The 13,737-nt window shown below is 45.9% G+C and overlaps 1 protein-coding gene across 1 annotated transcript; it reads right to left on the bottom strand.

The window, feature by feature from the left end:
- Positions 1-745: 745 nt before the first annotated feature.
- Positions 746-13,564, bottom strand: zgc:154058 (uncharacterized protein LOC795538 homolog). Its single transcript, XM_035401161.1, is given in 9 exon segments — positions 746-2,417; positions 2,419-2,584; positions 3,380-3,557; positions 3,690-3,817; positions 5,321-5,388; positions 7,566-7,652; positions 7,875-7,922; positions 12,344-12,613; positions 13,063-13,564. Coding segments are annotated over 8 exon segments (822 nt in total). The 5' UTR covers positions 12,409-12,613; positions 13,063-13,564; the 3' UTR covers positions 746-2,335.
- Between the last annotated feature and the right edge of the window lie 173 nt (positions 13,565-13,737).

Genomic DNA, 13,737 nt, shown 5'->3' with positions numbered 1-13,737 from the left:
ACCCGGCATACAGAACTCACACAGCTACAGAAATTAATGTACAAGTAACACTGTGCATATAAAAATAACAGCTCTTAACTTCCAAAATGTATTTTTTAAATATTTTATATACACATATAGCACATTGGTGATGTAACCACTGCTCCTGAGAATATAACAACGCATGGACACTGAGCATGACAAGGCTATGGCACTAAAACCAGGTGTCCAGGCTTGACAGGGCTATTGCACTAGTACATATAGTAACACAATATTCAGCAAAAATAAAATGTTCACACCTTGCGATTATATTCTTAAGGCCACTTCTATGAACATATTAGTCATTCAAATCTACAACACGAAGACACATATTCTTCTTTTCTTCACACATCCCAGTTTCTGATGTTTATAAAAACAGATGCAATCCTGATTTAATCTATTTGGAATGTGAAGGGCCCAGGCACTTTAATGCAACACTGTGGAAGATGCTTGGGCTTGGCCATCTGGAAAATTATAACACGTATGAGTCAAACACTGCAATTCCCAATAGTGACACAAGGGGGTGATAAAGGATTAGGTTTCACCAAAAAGAATAGTTCACTTATTAAAATACAATTTCAGATGAATGTATATTTGCGATTGGCTCAGACCGTTTTGTGTGCGATGAATGATATTTTAGATATTTCCAGACGTTTCTGACAACTTGCCGGCTTTACAATGACAGGTTTAGGGTATCCAGGGTTTCGTGGTTTAAAAAAGAAATATAAAACAGTTAAAATAATTACAAAGCAGCTTGTCGAGGAACAGCATTTACTGATATCAGATTCGCTTTGGTTCCTTAAGTATGCATCCCAGTAAAGCACTCTGAACTGTAACTGAGCAAATTACTCAGTTACACAGCAGGTATAGTCGTAAGCGTCCATCGATACACAAATACCCGTTCAGATGTTTTTTTTTTAAATAGTGAGAGGTCTTTATATGTCCATTTCCAAGGTCGATAGGCCTTATGTTACTTTGGGAATGTCTTATCGCTCCTTACAAAAATAGATTTGACATTGAAGGCAGAGAATGTACACTGTTACTGATTTGTCTCATGTATCGAGTAAATAATAAACGATAACAAACGTGGCCTACTGGCTTGGCCCAACTCGCAATGCAGCAGTTCAACACGTAGGGCGCTTTGGTCAGTCACTGCAACAGCCAAATTTTCAGTTCAGTCTGGTCCTTTCAGTTGGCGACTAGAAAGGCTGATATCTTATTCCAGAATAATAGGAGAATCCAAGGAAAAGGAGGGTGAGTGCAGTATTAATTATGTACTGCAGTAAATCCTTTACTGTGACAGCGCATTCGTTTAACCCATCGTAGTCTTCCGTTAGCAGTTCCACAGACACAGTGGTTCAGCTCTACCAAAAAGGCAGTGTAACCCACGTGTTGACAAAGCGGAGCACAGGGACTTCATCAAATAATCGGTTTACTTTCACGCACAGTCAGGCAGAGCTCTACGGCGCTCCCATTTTAGAAGCAGAGGCTCCTGAAAATTGACGTGTGCCACCTGGAAAAAATCATTTAGGAGCACATCTACCAACTGGGATGCATTAGTGTGCTCCTAAAATTTTCAACTTAGGAGCACATGTGCTCCTTGGAAAAGTGTATCGCCCTGACATATGTGGTAGCCTGGCTAAATATCCATGGTTCAAACATAAGGTTTTGAATGACCTCCCCCCAAAAAAAGTAATACAATTATGTATAATTTTTTCAGCGACTGTAACATAATTTAATGGACCACATTTAGAATATTGGTCTTTGTAAGGTCTGCCCTGGTGGCATGCGATTGGACCTTGAGTACTTCCTACAGCATGTTGAACAGGACGGTGGCAGTGTGGTTTAGGTTGGGAACTGCAGTGAATCCCGCACTTTATGTGCGATCCACTCTGGAGTGAAGTGACTGCCGACGGGTGGCATTTAGGGGCCCTGTGCAGGGATCAGCGATTTGTGAAGACTTTGGTTTTCCTCCTTTCGCTCACATAAGATCATCCCTGGGCCTGCTCCCCCAAGGCACCCAGCAGCAGAAATTCCCAGCATCCCCCTCTGAGCACGGCACCTGAAGGCCCTCTTCTTGTTCTGGCTGTCCGTCGAATGACATCACAGCAGTAGGTAGAACAGAGGCACTGCAGTGTTCTTTATTCCTTTAATTTCGCATCCAGAGTGAAAAATTCCACCGTGCCCTGGCTCCTCCTCCAGGCATGGAGAGGAAGCAGTGGAAATGTACAGAAGCTTTGGCATCTTGGAAACTGGGGGTGGGGCCGTTAGCTCCACCCACCTGCCTCCAAAGTCTGCATGTTGATTGATGAGGTCATCACAGGAGGTCTTGGGTCCTTCCTACAGCCCGGAGGTTCTCCACCTGGTGCTGGCTCGCCCCTCCCACAGACTCCATCTTGCCCCTGGGCCCCACCCTTGGCCAAAACCATCAGAGTGTCCCCAGACACGCCCCCAAACTCAAACGCAAACGTCCCGTAGAAGAGCATGATGATGAGGCAGAAGACCCACTCGAAGACCGCCGAAGCGTGCTGTAGCACAAAGCTCTCCTGGATGAAAAACACACCACCTAGAGGACAGGAGGTTAAGGGCATGGCTTTGACACTGGTGGACACAGAGAGACAGGCTGAGAGCAACAGCGTGAATCAGTCAGACTAAAAATAAAAATGACTAGGTGGATGGAAAGCAGTCATCCATAAGGAGACTGGGTTTTTAAAGGCTATTTTAGGCATTGGTAGTGTGACCGTTTAGCTATTTACTGTTTGCTTATTGCCCAGTCAGTTATGAGCACTAGCCATTCATCTGGTCATGCCCTGTTGAAAAATAAACAGTCAGTAGTCTATCCTCGACCTGTTCCTAACCCTAATCTTTCCCGCTTGCCTCCTTACTGTAAGAGCTATTATTAGAACGGTAAGTTCTGTTAATAGCTCAGGCTACGGGAAATTCAGGGCTTTTTCTCTGTACTATGATAAAACTCTTCAAAAGGCCGTTACCATTTTTTAAATCCTTTTCAAAGCTCATCTCTTTTTGAATGAACTTTTTATTTTTTGAAATAAATTTTATTCCTGATTTACTTGTTTCATTCCTGGTATTTTTATTGTGTGCGCTGTTTTACTTCTTCCTAAGCACTGCTCACTGGACTTTTATGAGTTATAAAATAAAGTATCTTTATTTTAAGAGTGTTTGGCTCTCAAATTTTATCTGGAAAGTGCTCAGAATGCTGACATGAGAAGCACAGTATTATTATTACGTTTCTATTGTTATTATAATAAACTAATAGATCAATATATAACTATATGATTATGATGATTATTTTTACAGAGGGACAGCCCCCCCCCCCCCATCCCCCCAGTTGAGAGGATACTGAGCACCAGGGAGACGAACGCCAGCAGGCTCATGGTGCAGCGCAGGTAGGCCATGTTGTAGTCGCTCTGCGTCTTGGCCAGCCGGTAGGAGAGCGCGCACTGAAGGCACAGGAACAGCATGCTGGTGGGGAAGGCCACGCCGGCCCCTACGTAGTGCAGCACCTTAGCGTGATCCACCTATCAGAGCGCAGAACAGGGATGGGGGGGGTCAGCACAGGCCCCAGGATACCCCAACGCGCCGCCCCCCCCATTACATTACAAAACAAAAAGGTTTTGAAAAAAAAAAACTGTTGTGGCAAATCTGCCTACCTGGAAGTTTCCCACCATGATGAGGCCGGCAGCACAAATCCAGCCGGTAGAGAGGCCTGCTGTGTTCAACATACAGTGCTGCTGCTTCTCAATCACATGGGCGTATCGTAAAAGAACAATTACCATTACTGTACGGGGGGGGGGGGGGGGAGCGAGAGAGCGAGAGAGAGGGGAGAGGGAAAGAGAGAGGGAGGGAGAGAGAGAGAGAGAAAGGGAGGGAGAGAGAGAAAGAGAGAGAGGATTAGTATACAAGACCATTGACCCTATCTAAATCGATTCAGCTTATCATCAACTACATAACGTTTAACATGACAGAATCGAAACAACCCGTTTTATAATTAACATCAGTGTACAGTTGTGAGTATTAGGCATTAGCATTTGTGCAATTTTAAGTTATGAGTATTAGGGTATAGTTATTAGAATTAGTGCATAGTTAAGTTGTGGACAAGGAAAACCCACTTCTCTGGAGCCAGGGCATTTTTGCCGTGTGCGAGGGGGAGTGGCAGCGTGCATTTACTGGCAATACAGCGCCATCTGCTGGGAACCGTTTAAACAGCAGCCACTGTCCTCCTGTGATCGGACACCTGTAGCATCGTCCATACACACCTGCTGCATCAGCAGCTGTCACAGCTCCACTAAGCTTCCAAACTCTACATGACAGGTCACTGAAAATTTCAAACGGTAGCCATAGGAACAGAAACCCCACCCGCCCTCTCCTTCCCCACATCCTCTCCTGCCCCCCCCCCCCCAACACACACACACTCTCTCTCTCTTTCTATCTTTCACTCACTCACATACACACACACACACACAAACACACACAAACACACACAAACACACACAAACACACACACACACACACACACAACACACACACCCAGCACTTAACACAGGAAACTGGGTCCAGGCCATTGTTAAACTCGGCACCACACCTCGGGTTAAAATAAACCCTGTCATGCCGGGAAAACATGCATCTCAAAATAAATATTTTGTTGTTTTCAGAAAGGAAGAGAGTCATTAGCCCCCAAGGAAGCGAGTGAATGTAGTAAATGTAAAGCCAGCGTTTGTAGAAAATTACTTATGCCAAAGAACATAACACCAATACTACTACTACTAATAATAATAACAATAATAGATTAAGTTTGTGATTCTTAAAAATGACATGTATGATCAATGTGTCTTCTGATGAATCTGAGACCGGACGCTTTTCTCATGTGTTTACATGCTACCCTAATAAATGCAACTAACTGATGAAGGTCCATGTAAACAGATCTGTATATTATTTGAACATTTAAACAAATGGGGATATTTATTGGTATTTACTTGCAGGATGTATACATTACATTAAAACTAGATAATGTGTTTACTGCCTTGTTACATTTTCCAGAGCAAAGACATTATTTCTGAACTAATTACAAGAGCAGGAGTATCGGGAGTCAATACAAGAGCAGTGTTTCCCTCAGCTCCTCTGTGGCAGAGAGAGGAAGTCCTTCTGCTTCATATCCCAGTATTCTGATGGTCTTTTTTAATGCTGTTGCATAAGGCCTGGATCCTGATTGGCTATGATCAATCTGACACTCAATAAGAAAGGGGAGTAACGATTGGCCCTATTCCTGCGGCTGGAGACTCACCCATGAAGGAGCCGGTGCTGCAGATCAGGCTGAAGAAGCAGCTCTCTGGTGGGAGGGTGCCACATTTACTGCAGTGAGAACAAACATGGGGGGGGTGAGGTTAGCCCCTGAAGCCCAACCAGACTGCCCGAAAATAGGCCTGAAGCCAAAATCAGTGTGGGAGTCTGTGGATAACATCCTGCCCATATGCATGCACACACATATGTGCACAGATACATACATAAAAATATGTACAAGCACTCACACACATACACACACACAAACAGATATACACATAAAGACATGTACAAGCACTCACACACACACACAATGTTTACATTCTTACTCAGCTGTGATATACAAAACTCTGCAGAAGAGCAGACTTATAAAAACAAACTCAGTTTCTTTTCCTGTCAACGGGCAAAGGCCCAACCCTCTCGGCTACAGGGGAATTCCTGTCAGCCAGGAGACAGTGGCCCTCAGCTCTCTGTGCACTACTTCCAGGAGCGGAATCAGCCGTCAAACACCAGTCAGGCTGTGTCACAGAGGTGGGAGGTGCCGGGAGAGGTCAGCCAGGTTCCTGTTTTTCACCACGGCCCCACCAGCCCCTCACCTTTGTGCTGAGCACCGCCATTTCTGTTAACGCCGAAATATTCCAATTTGACTTTCTGAAAAATTAATTTAGGGGTGTGATCGAGAACAGTCAACAGCACAGGACAGAAAGAGAGAAAAGGAGGAAAGTAGGAAGCAAGTATCTGGTGGGTCTCTAAACTGCAGGAAAAGCTGGGGGCCAAACGCAGAGCGCATTCCCTGCAGCTAGGGGCCAAACGTACAACGCATTCCCTGCAGCTGGGGGCCAATCGCACAACGCATTCCCTGCAGCTGGGGGCCAATCGCAGGGCGCATTCTCTGCAGCTAGGGGCCAAACGTACAACGCATTCCCTGCAGCTGGGGGCCAAACGCACAACGCATTCCCTGCAGCTAGGGGCCAATCGCAGAGCGCATTCCTTGCAGCTAGGGGCCAATCGCAGAGCGCATTCCTTGCAGCTAGGGGCCAATCGCAGAGCGCATTCCCTGCAGCTAGGGGCCAATCGCAGAGCGCATTCCCTGCAGCTGGGGGCCAATCGCAGAGCGCATTCCTTGCAGCTAGGGGCCAATCGCAGAGCGCATTCCCTGCAGCTGGGGGCCAATCGCAGAGCGCATTCCCTGCAGCTGGGGGCCAATCGCAGAGCGCATTCCCTGCAGCTGGGGGCCAATCGCAGAGTGCATTCTCTGCAGCTGGTGGTGGGTTGCTGCAGTCAGGCTGGACTTTACTCACAAGTCACCATGTGACCTGCAGGAACTTAAACTTGCATTACAGTCAATGTCATGGCGGGGTCCCCATAGGCACTGGATTAGCAAAATCACCTGACTAAACGTACCATTGACCGTGACCCTTGAAAAAGCCATTTGTATTCCAAACAGATGGAGAGGAATCAAAGTAACCATGGATGATGTGTCAAACAAAAAAGGTCTTTGTGTGACTGGGTGTACCAGCATCCACCTGGTACCATGCACACAGACAGGTTCAACATGTTTTCTGCACCCAGCCAATTATCCACAGATGCACAGATGGTTACAGGAAAACTAGACCAGGGCACCCAGCCACTCTCCCATTGGCCAGCTCCATCCAGCTCATTCTATATAGGTCGGTTTTGATTGGCTGTCTCCAGGGGTATGGAAGGGATTTCCCCCTAAAAATGGCTGGCTTACTATTTTAGCCTCTTAACATAATTCATCAGACGAAAGGGAGGGCTGGAAATAGGACATAATTTAAAAATTGCATTAAAGCTGAGGTCTGTGAGCGGAACCGAGCGTGCCTTCTCCAAGGAAACAGTACAGGGCTGAACAGAGCGCCTTATTCCCAGTCTACTGTGAGCATATGTGTTTATCTCCTTGCAGCAGAATGACTTTATGAGGACCTGGAGCAGGTTCTGTCAGTAGTGTGACTTTATGAGGACCCAGAGAGGTTCAGTCAGTAGCGTAACTTTATGAGGACCCAGAGCAGTTCTGTCAGTAGTGTGACTTTATGAGGACCCAGAGCAGTTCTGTCAGTAGTGTGACTTTATGAGGACCCAGAGCAGTTCTGTCAGTAGTGTGACTTTATGAGGACCCAGAGCAGTTCTGTCAGTAGTGTGACTTTATGAGGACCCAGAGCAGTTCTGTCAGTGGTGTGACTTTATGAGGATCCGAGCGGGTTGTGTCAGTAATGAGGAAAAGCACTGACCTGATGAGAGGCACATTGTCCAGGGTACAGCATAGCACAGGTCCTCTCTGCAATGGCAGCTCCATCTCACAGGACTGGTTATACAACCTAAACACACACCACACACACACGCCACCCCCCCGCCCCACCACACACACACACACACACAGATACACACAAACCCACACAAACACGCACAGGTAAGACTTTGGGGGGCCTCAACCTACGGTCCTCATATCCACAGGAAGTTGACTTAAAACGATGGCACTAGCACATTTACTGTAGTTTAGCACACAATTTAATCACAGAAGGAAGGTGGGCATATAGTACCAGTTATCCACTGGGCAGACATGCTGATTGTGCAGAGCCATGGCGTACCTGCAATGATAAGAAACATTAAAAGAGCTAAACCTCTTTATCCAGCCCACATCTGCATTAATTAACTGATGCTGCCCTTCCGTGTCAGATATGAATCTGTGGCAAATTAATCTACAGAGAACTACGTCTCGTCAGCCTCATCACACAGCTGTGGTTAAACTGCCAGCCCCCCCCCCCCTCCACCACCACCACCACCAACACCACGCCCCCTCCATCCTCGCCCCCCCCCCCCCCCACTCTGTCTGGGCTGTCTGCAATTTCTTAATTTCTTAGACAGGTACTGATGAGATGCTACATGTTACTGCTGGAAAGGAAGACAGCTGCGTTCTTTTAATCAAAGTGCATTCTTCAAACACGAGACACATGCATCACGGAGGCAGAAACAATTACTTCCAGGGAGAGAGAATTCAGAACATTTACATGAATGCTTGCTTTTAATCCACTTCCTTTCTATGAAATGAGAAGCAGTCACTAGTGTCATTTCCCGCCCCACAAAAACTTTCTAAACTCTGCCTTCCCCCCCCCCCCATCTCAAATAACTGTTTTAAATTGCATTCTAATTTCCACATTATTTGACATATTTTACTTAAACACAAATACAGTTCAATCATGGAGAAGCTGATGACGTGACATAGCCTATCTCTGTGTTTGTTTGTATGCTACACTGTTAGCAGTACTACAGTACAGCTTCAGTGTACTGAAAGTATAACCTATGAAAACCTCACTATTTAGGGCATTTTAACAGCTTTTCGAGTATCATATTTAATTTTGTCTCCATCCCTGAAGTGTCCTCATGACTGAAGGCCTGTCCCATCACCAAAATGTAATTTTGGGACGTTGCAAACACACAGACATACACACACATACACACAAACACACACACACAAACAAACACGCACACACAAACACAAACACAGACACACACACATAGGGACCCACACAGATAAACACAGATATAAAAATGCACACAGACAAACACAGACACACACACACACACACACACAGGGACACACACAGATATAAAAATGCACACAGACAAACACACACACACACACAGACAGGGACACACACAGATATAAAAACGCACACAGACAAACACAGACACACACACACACACACAGGCGCACAAATTGGTAAACACAGATATAAAAACACACACAGACAGGGACACACACAGATATAAAAACGCACACAGACAAACACAGACACACAGGTGCACAAATTGGTAAACACAGATATAAAAACACACACAGATAAACACAAACACACACACACACACACACAGAAGAGCACCTGGTCTCTCTGAGTGTGCTCTCTATGCAGCTGAGAGCAGCCGCGGGGTCAGCTACAGGCTAAACAGTAATTAGCAGTGCGTTCATCTATGGCTGCATCATCAAAGGTCCGGAAAGCATTCAATCACCTGGAGCCTGTGCAGTGCGCACACAAATTACATTTAGCAAACAAACATTCTGCCATCTATCCAGAGCTGCGTTATGAATAACCACCTTCAACAGCACACCACACTGAGCTCGCAGACCAGACTAATCCACCTTCAGCAGAATACCACACTGAGCTCACAGACCAGACTAATCCACCTTCAACAGCACACCACACTGAGCTCACAGACCAGACTAAGCCATCTTCAACAGCACAATGAACTGAGTTCACAGACCAGACTAATCCACCTTCAGCAGAATACCACACTGAGCTCACAGACCAGGCTAATCCACCTTCAACAGCACACCACACTGAGCTCACAGACCAGACTAAGCCATCTTCACACCTTCAGCAGAACGATACACGGAGCTCACAGAACAGACCAATCCACCTGACACACCACACTGAATAAACTGTGATGGTGTTTTTCAATCCTTCAAATGAAGGGGGGGGAGCTCAGATTTCCCAGCTCATCTGATCACATGATCATCTGATCACATGAGGGGTTTACACATGCACCTCCGAGGCATTAATAATGATTTTGCACATCTTAACAACAATGGATCGCTGCAGTCCATGTGACTGTATGATTTTGAACCACCAAAGGCCCTTTTCAGTGAATGGATGCTTTTGAAAAAGCAGAAGTGCTCCTGAATGAATACTGGATACACCTCCCCACTCCCAATATTTACACCCGAACAAACCAGCCAAAACAAGAGCATTCATGCAGCATGCAGGAGGAAAACAGAGCCGCAGGTCATCTGTAATCGGGCTAAGCTTTTCCAGCAAAAACCAGTTCTATTTCTCAGAAAGAGGAGCACATCGCTCTTGTATAAACACCAGGGCATGTTCTGGACACAGCTTGCATGGCCATGTCAAACATAGGCCCAGAAGGGGACCTGTGGGTTAATGAACCCTTTCCTGATCTGAGCTGAGTGTCTTGTGCACCACGCTCTGAGACAGCCTAGTTCTCACAGACCTCTAATGTTGCATGAAACTCCAGGAAAAACAACCCAGCCCGTCATAAGAATGGGGCATCTGTATGGAAACTCCGGGACCAAATGCGTGGCAGTACACCCCCAGGGTGTGCATTCCTGACTAGCGCTGATTAAAGAGTCACAACTTGTTTCCTTCAGCTCACAAGGAGGCAGAAGTGAGAACAAACAGATGGAAGACTGTCTGCACTCTGCCCACTAAACTCCACCCACTGCCGTCACCCTGCTCACTAAACTCCACCCACTGTCTGCACCCTGCTCACTAAACTCCACCCACTGTCTGCACCCTGCTCACTAAACTCCACCCACTGTCTGCACCCTGCTCACTAAACTCCACCCACCGTCTGCACTCAGCTCACTAAACTCCGCTCACCGTCTGCACCCTGCTCATTAAACTCCACCCACTGTCTGCACCCTGCTCACTAAACTCCACCCGTCTGCACCCTACCGACTACACTCCGCCCACTGTCTCCACTCTCCTCACTAAACTCTGCTCACCGTCTGCACCCTGCTCACTAAACTCTGCTCACCGTCTGCACCCTGCTCACTAAACTCCACCCACTGTCTGCACCCTGCTCACTAAACTCCGCCCACTGTCTCCACTCTCCTCACTAAACTCTGCTCACTGTCTGCTCCCTGCTCACTAAACTCTGCTCACCGTCTGCACCCTGCTCACTAAACTCTGCTCACCGTCTGCACCCTGCTCACTAAACTCCGCCCTACTGACTGCTCCCTGCTCACTAAACTCTGCTCACCGTCTGCACCCTGCTCACTAAACTCCGCCCTACTGACTGCTCCCTGCTCACTAAACTCCATCCACTGTCTGCACTCAGCTCACTTAACTCTGCTCACTGTCCACATCCAGCTCACTAAACTCTGCCCACCATCTGCACTCTGCTCACTCAGCTACGCCCACTCTCCCTAACTCAGTCACACTACTAAAGACCAAAGATCGAAAGAAGATTGCTCACATTATGAAGTAGCTTCCTCCCCTGGCGTTTTGTGGTAAAGCTGTCATAGCCCAGACTGATGTTCCACATATTTTGCACCTTGTGATCACTACGAGGTCCTGACATTGTATTTTGCATCCAGGCAGGCATATATAGAGACATCTTCGTGCCATTAAACTGAAAAAGAATAGCTGTGTTTAATGTTCTAAAGAGACCTTTATCCTTCATCTCCACAAGATACAACCAGGGCCTTTACTACCTGCCGAGGTAAGGACAGCAAAGTGGGCCTGCATGAAAAAGTTCAGTTCATCTCTTCTCCCCCCCTCCTTGCATAACTGCCAGGCCTTCCTGGAATGGTGGAATTACAGTGGGTGGGGCAGCGAGGTCCCGGAGGCAGACACAGCACAGACCAGCCCACATGTAAACAGCCCCACCAATTTAGATTCTGAACCATCTCCGGTTAGCAGTTATGAGATTTTGGCGCAGTGTGAGAAGGAGAAATGCTGACACGTGTTGTCATGGTACCCAAGAATGCGAGCAGGCTGGAGATCATGAAGAATGCAGGCCAACATTAGGACCCAGGACTCCTCTCCTGGAGCCCCAGCGCACTGGGCGTCTTGCCTCCTGCGCGTAACTTTGACAGAAGGTTCTGGTAAACCAAACAGGCCAATTATGCTTCAGTTTAATTCTGCTGCTGCTCTCACAGCCACTCGGGTATTAAGTTACAAGGGCAGTTCCCTAACCATTATATTACACTGCCACCAAGGTAATATAATATTATTCCCATTCCATATAGTAGTGACTCATTCGGACCAAGTTATTTCAGTTTCTCAAAATCGTCAAAATTTATTTATTTATTTATTTATTTTATTACAAATAATTTGTTGCACAAATCACCGGCATTGAAGGCTGAATAAATGTCAAAAGCTATTAATGAATTCGAGCCAAATACACAGGAACAACATCACAGTAAAATGCATTTTCCAGCAGATAGAACTGCGATGTTTTGAGTGATCACAGACTGTTGTAAGATACTCACACGACCCATATTCCGGTGATGGTGAAAGCAGGGAGGCTCACAGGTAAAATCATCCAAATGGACATCTCCGACCCTGGTTCACAAGCGAAAGTGTGATTCCAAAAACAAGTCGCCTTTCTTCCGCCCTCGCCTCCCTCACCAGCTTCTCCTCGATAAGCATTTACCTCTGAAGCCAGGGAAATCAGCCACTTTGTATTTACTCCCACGGATACACAACTTTTGAAGGACTAACCTGTAGCAGGCTGCTGATAGCAAGAAAGTATCTTCTCTCTGGAACGGCAATGAAAAAAAGTGTTCAAAACGCCGTCATTTTATTGGGAAACACAAAACAGATCATGGCAATATTACAAAATAACAACAATACTAACCTACTGCTTCAAATGAGAAAACTCTGATAGATCTAATAATAGTCTAGTGACCAAGTAAAAACTGAAATAGACTCTGGTGTTTTATTTTTTTCCATGCATACTCAACGCATAATGTGGCATATTACACCAGATGACTCAGAGTCAGTTAGGTAGGTATCCTACTTGTGCGAGAATGAAACACAAAAACAAAGTTATTTTAAATAATAACTACAAATCTTACTGCAAGATATTTTGAACTTTAACGAATCGAGCAAAATGGCTGAATGATGTAGTTCACGTATTAGCTGGGTATGTAACTTCGGCAGCAAAGATGCTGCTTTGAAGCCATACGGTGAAATCTTTTCATCTTACCTTTTCTCAACTGCAGCCAACATACGGAGATCTTTTTCGGACACGGTTAGATTCTTTTTCTAATTGAGCTAATTCACAGTTTTGTAGAGCATGAAGAATGTACTTCTGTCAAACGAATATTTTCTCTTGTTACAATTCTCCGGCGCAATCCGGTCCGTGTTGTCCCAAAAATATAACAGCTACGGCAAAGACTTCCACTACAAACTCCGTCCAAGCCAAGATCCGATGTGTGGCCGTTTCGCACCCCCATCTCTCATGCTCCGTGAAAAATGAAAAAGCGTGTTTTGGGGCGCTGTGCAGACTCGTGCGTCTCCCCTTGTGGACGTCAGGAGCAGGAGGCTGTAAAACAAACCAGCTGTTTCCAGCAACTCCCCCTGCGGGGCCCGGCTATTTTCCTTGTACTTTTCACAGGTAAAATTAGCCTCAGACTTTAGTATGCCCTTTCCTTTAAAAAGGGGTCTCATTGTGCCGTCTTTTAAAGAGCGTCATCTTCATAACTCACGCTGCTCCTCTTTTTGCCCATGAACTGAATGATTGACGCAGCGATCCATTATTTCTAAACGCAATCTAGATCTTTACTCCATTTACATTTTTTTGTAAATATGGATAGTACTATATATTAACTTGATATCCAAATTATTCATTTATTTTAACCACTTGGAATAACATGCTTTT

Source organism: Anguilla anguilla, chromosome 18, assembly GCF_013347855.1.
Source record: "Anguilla anguilla isolate fAngAng1 chromosome 18, fAngAng1.pri, whole genome shotgun sequence".
Lineage (NCBI taxonomy): Eukaryota > Metazoa > Chordata > Actinopteri > Anguilliformes > Anguillidae > Anguilla > Anguilla anguilla.
The sequence above is the reverse complement of the archived record's forward strand: the minus strand, read 5'-3'. Positions and strand labels throughout refer to the sequence as shown.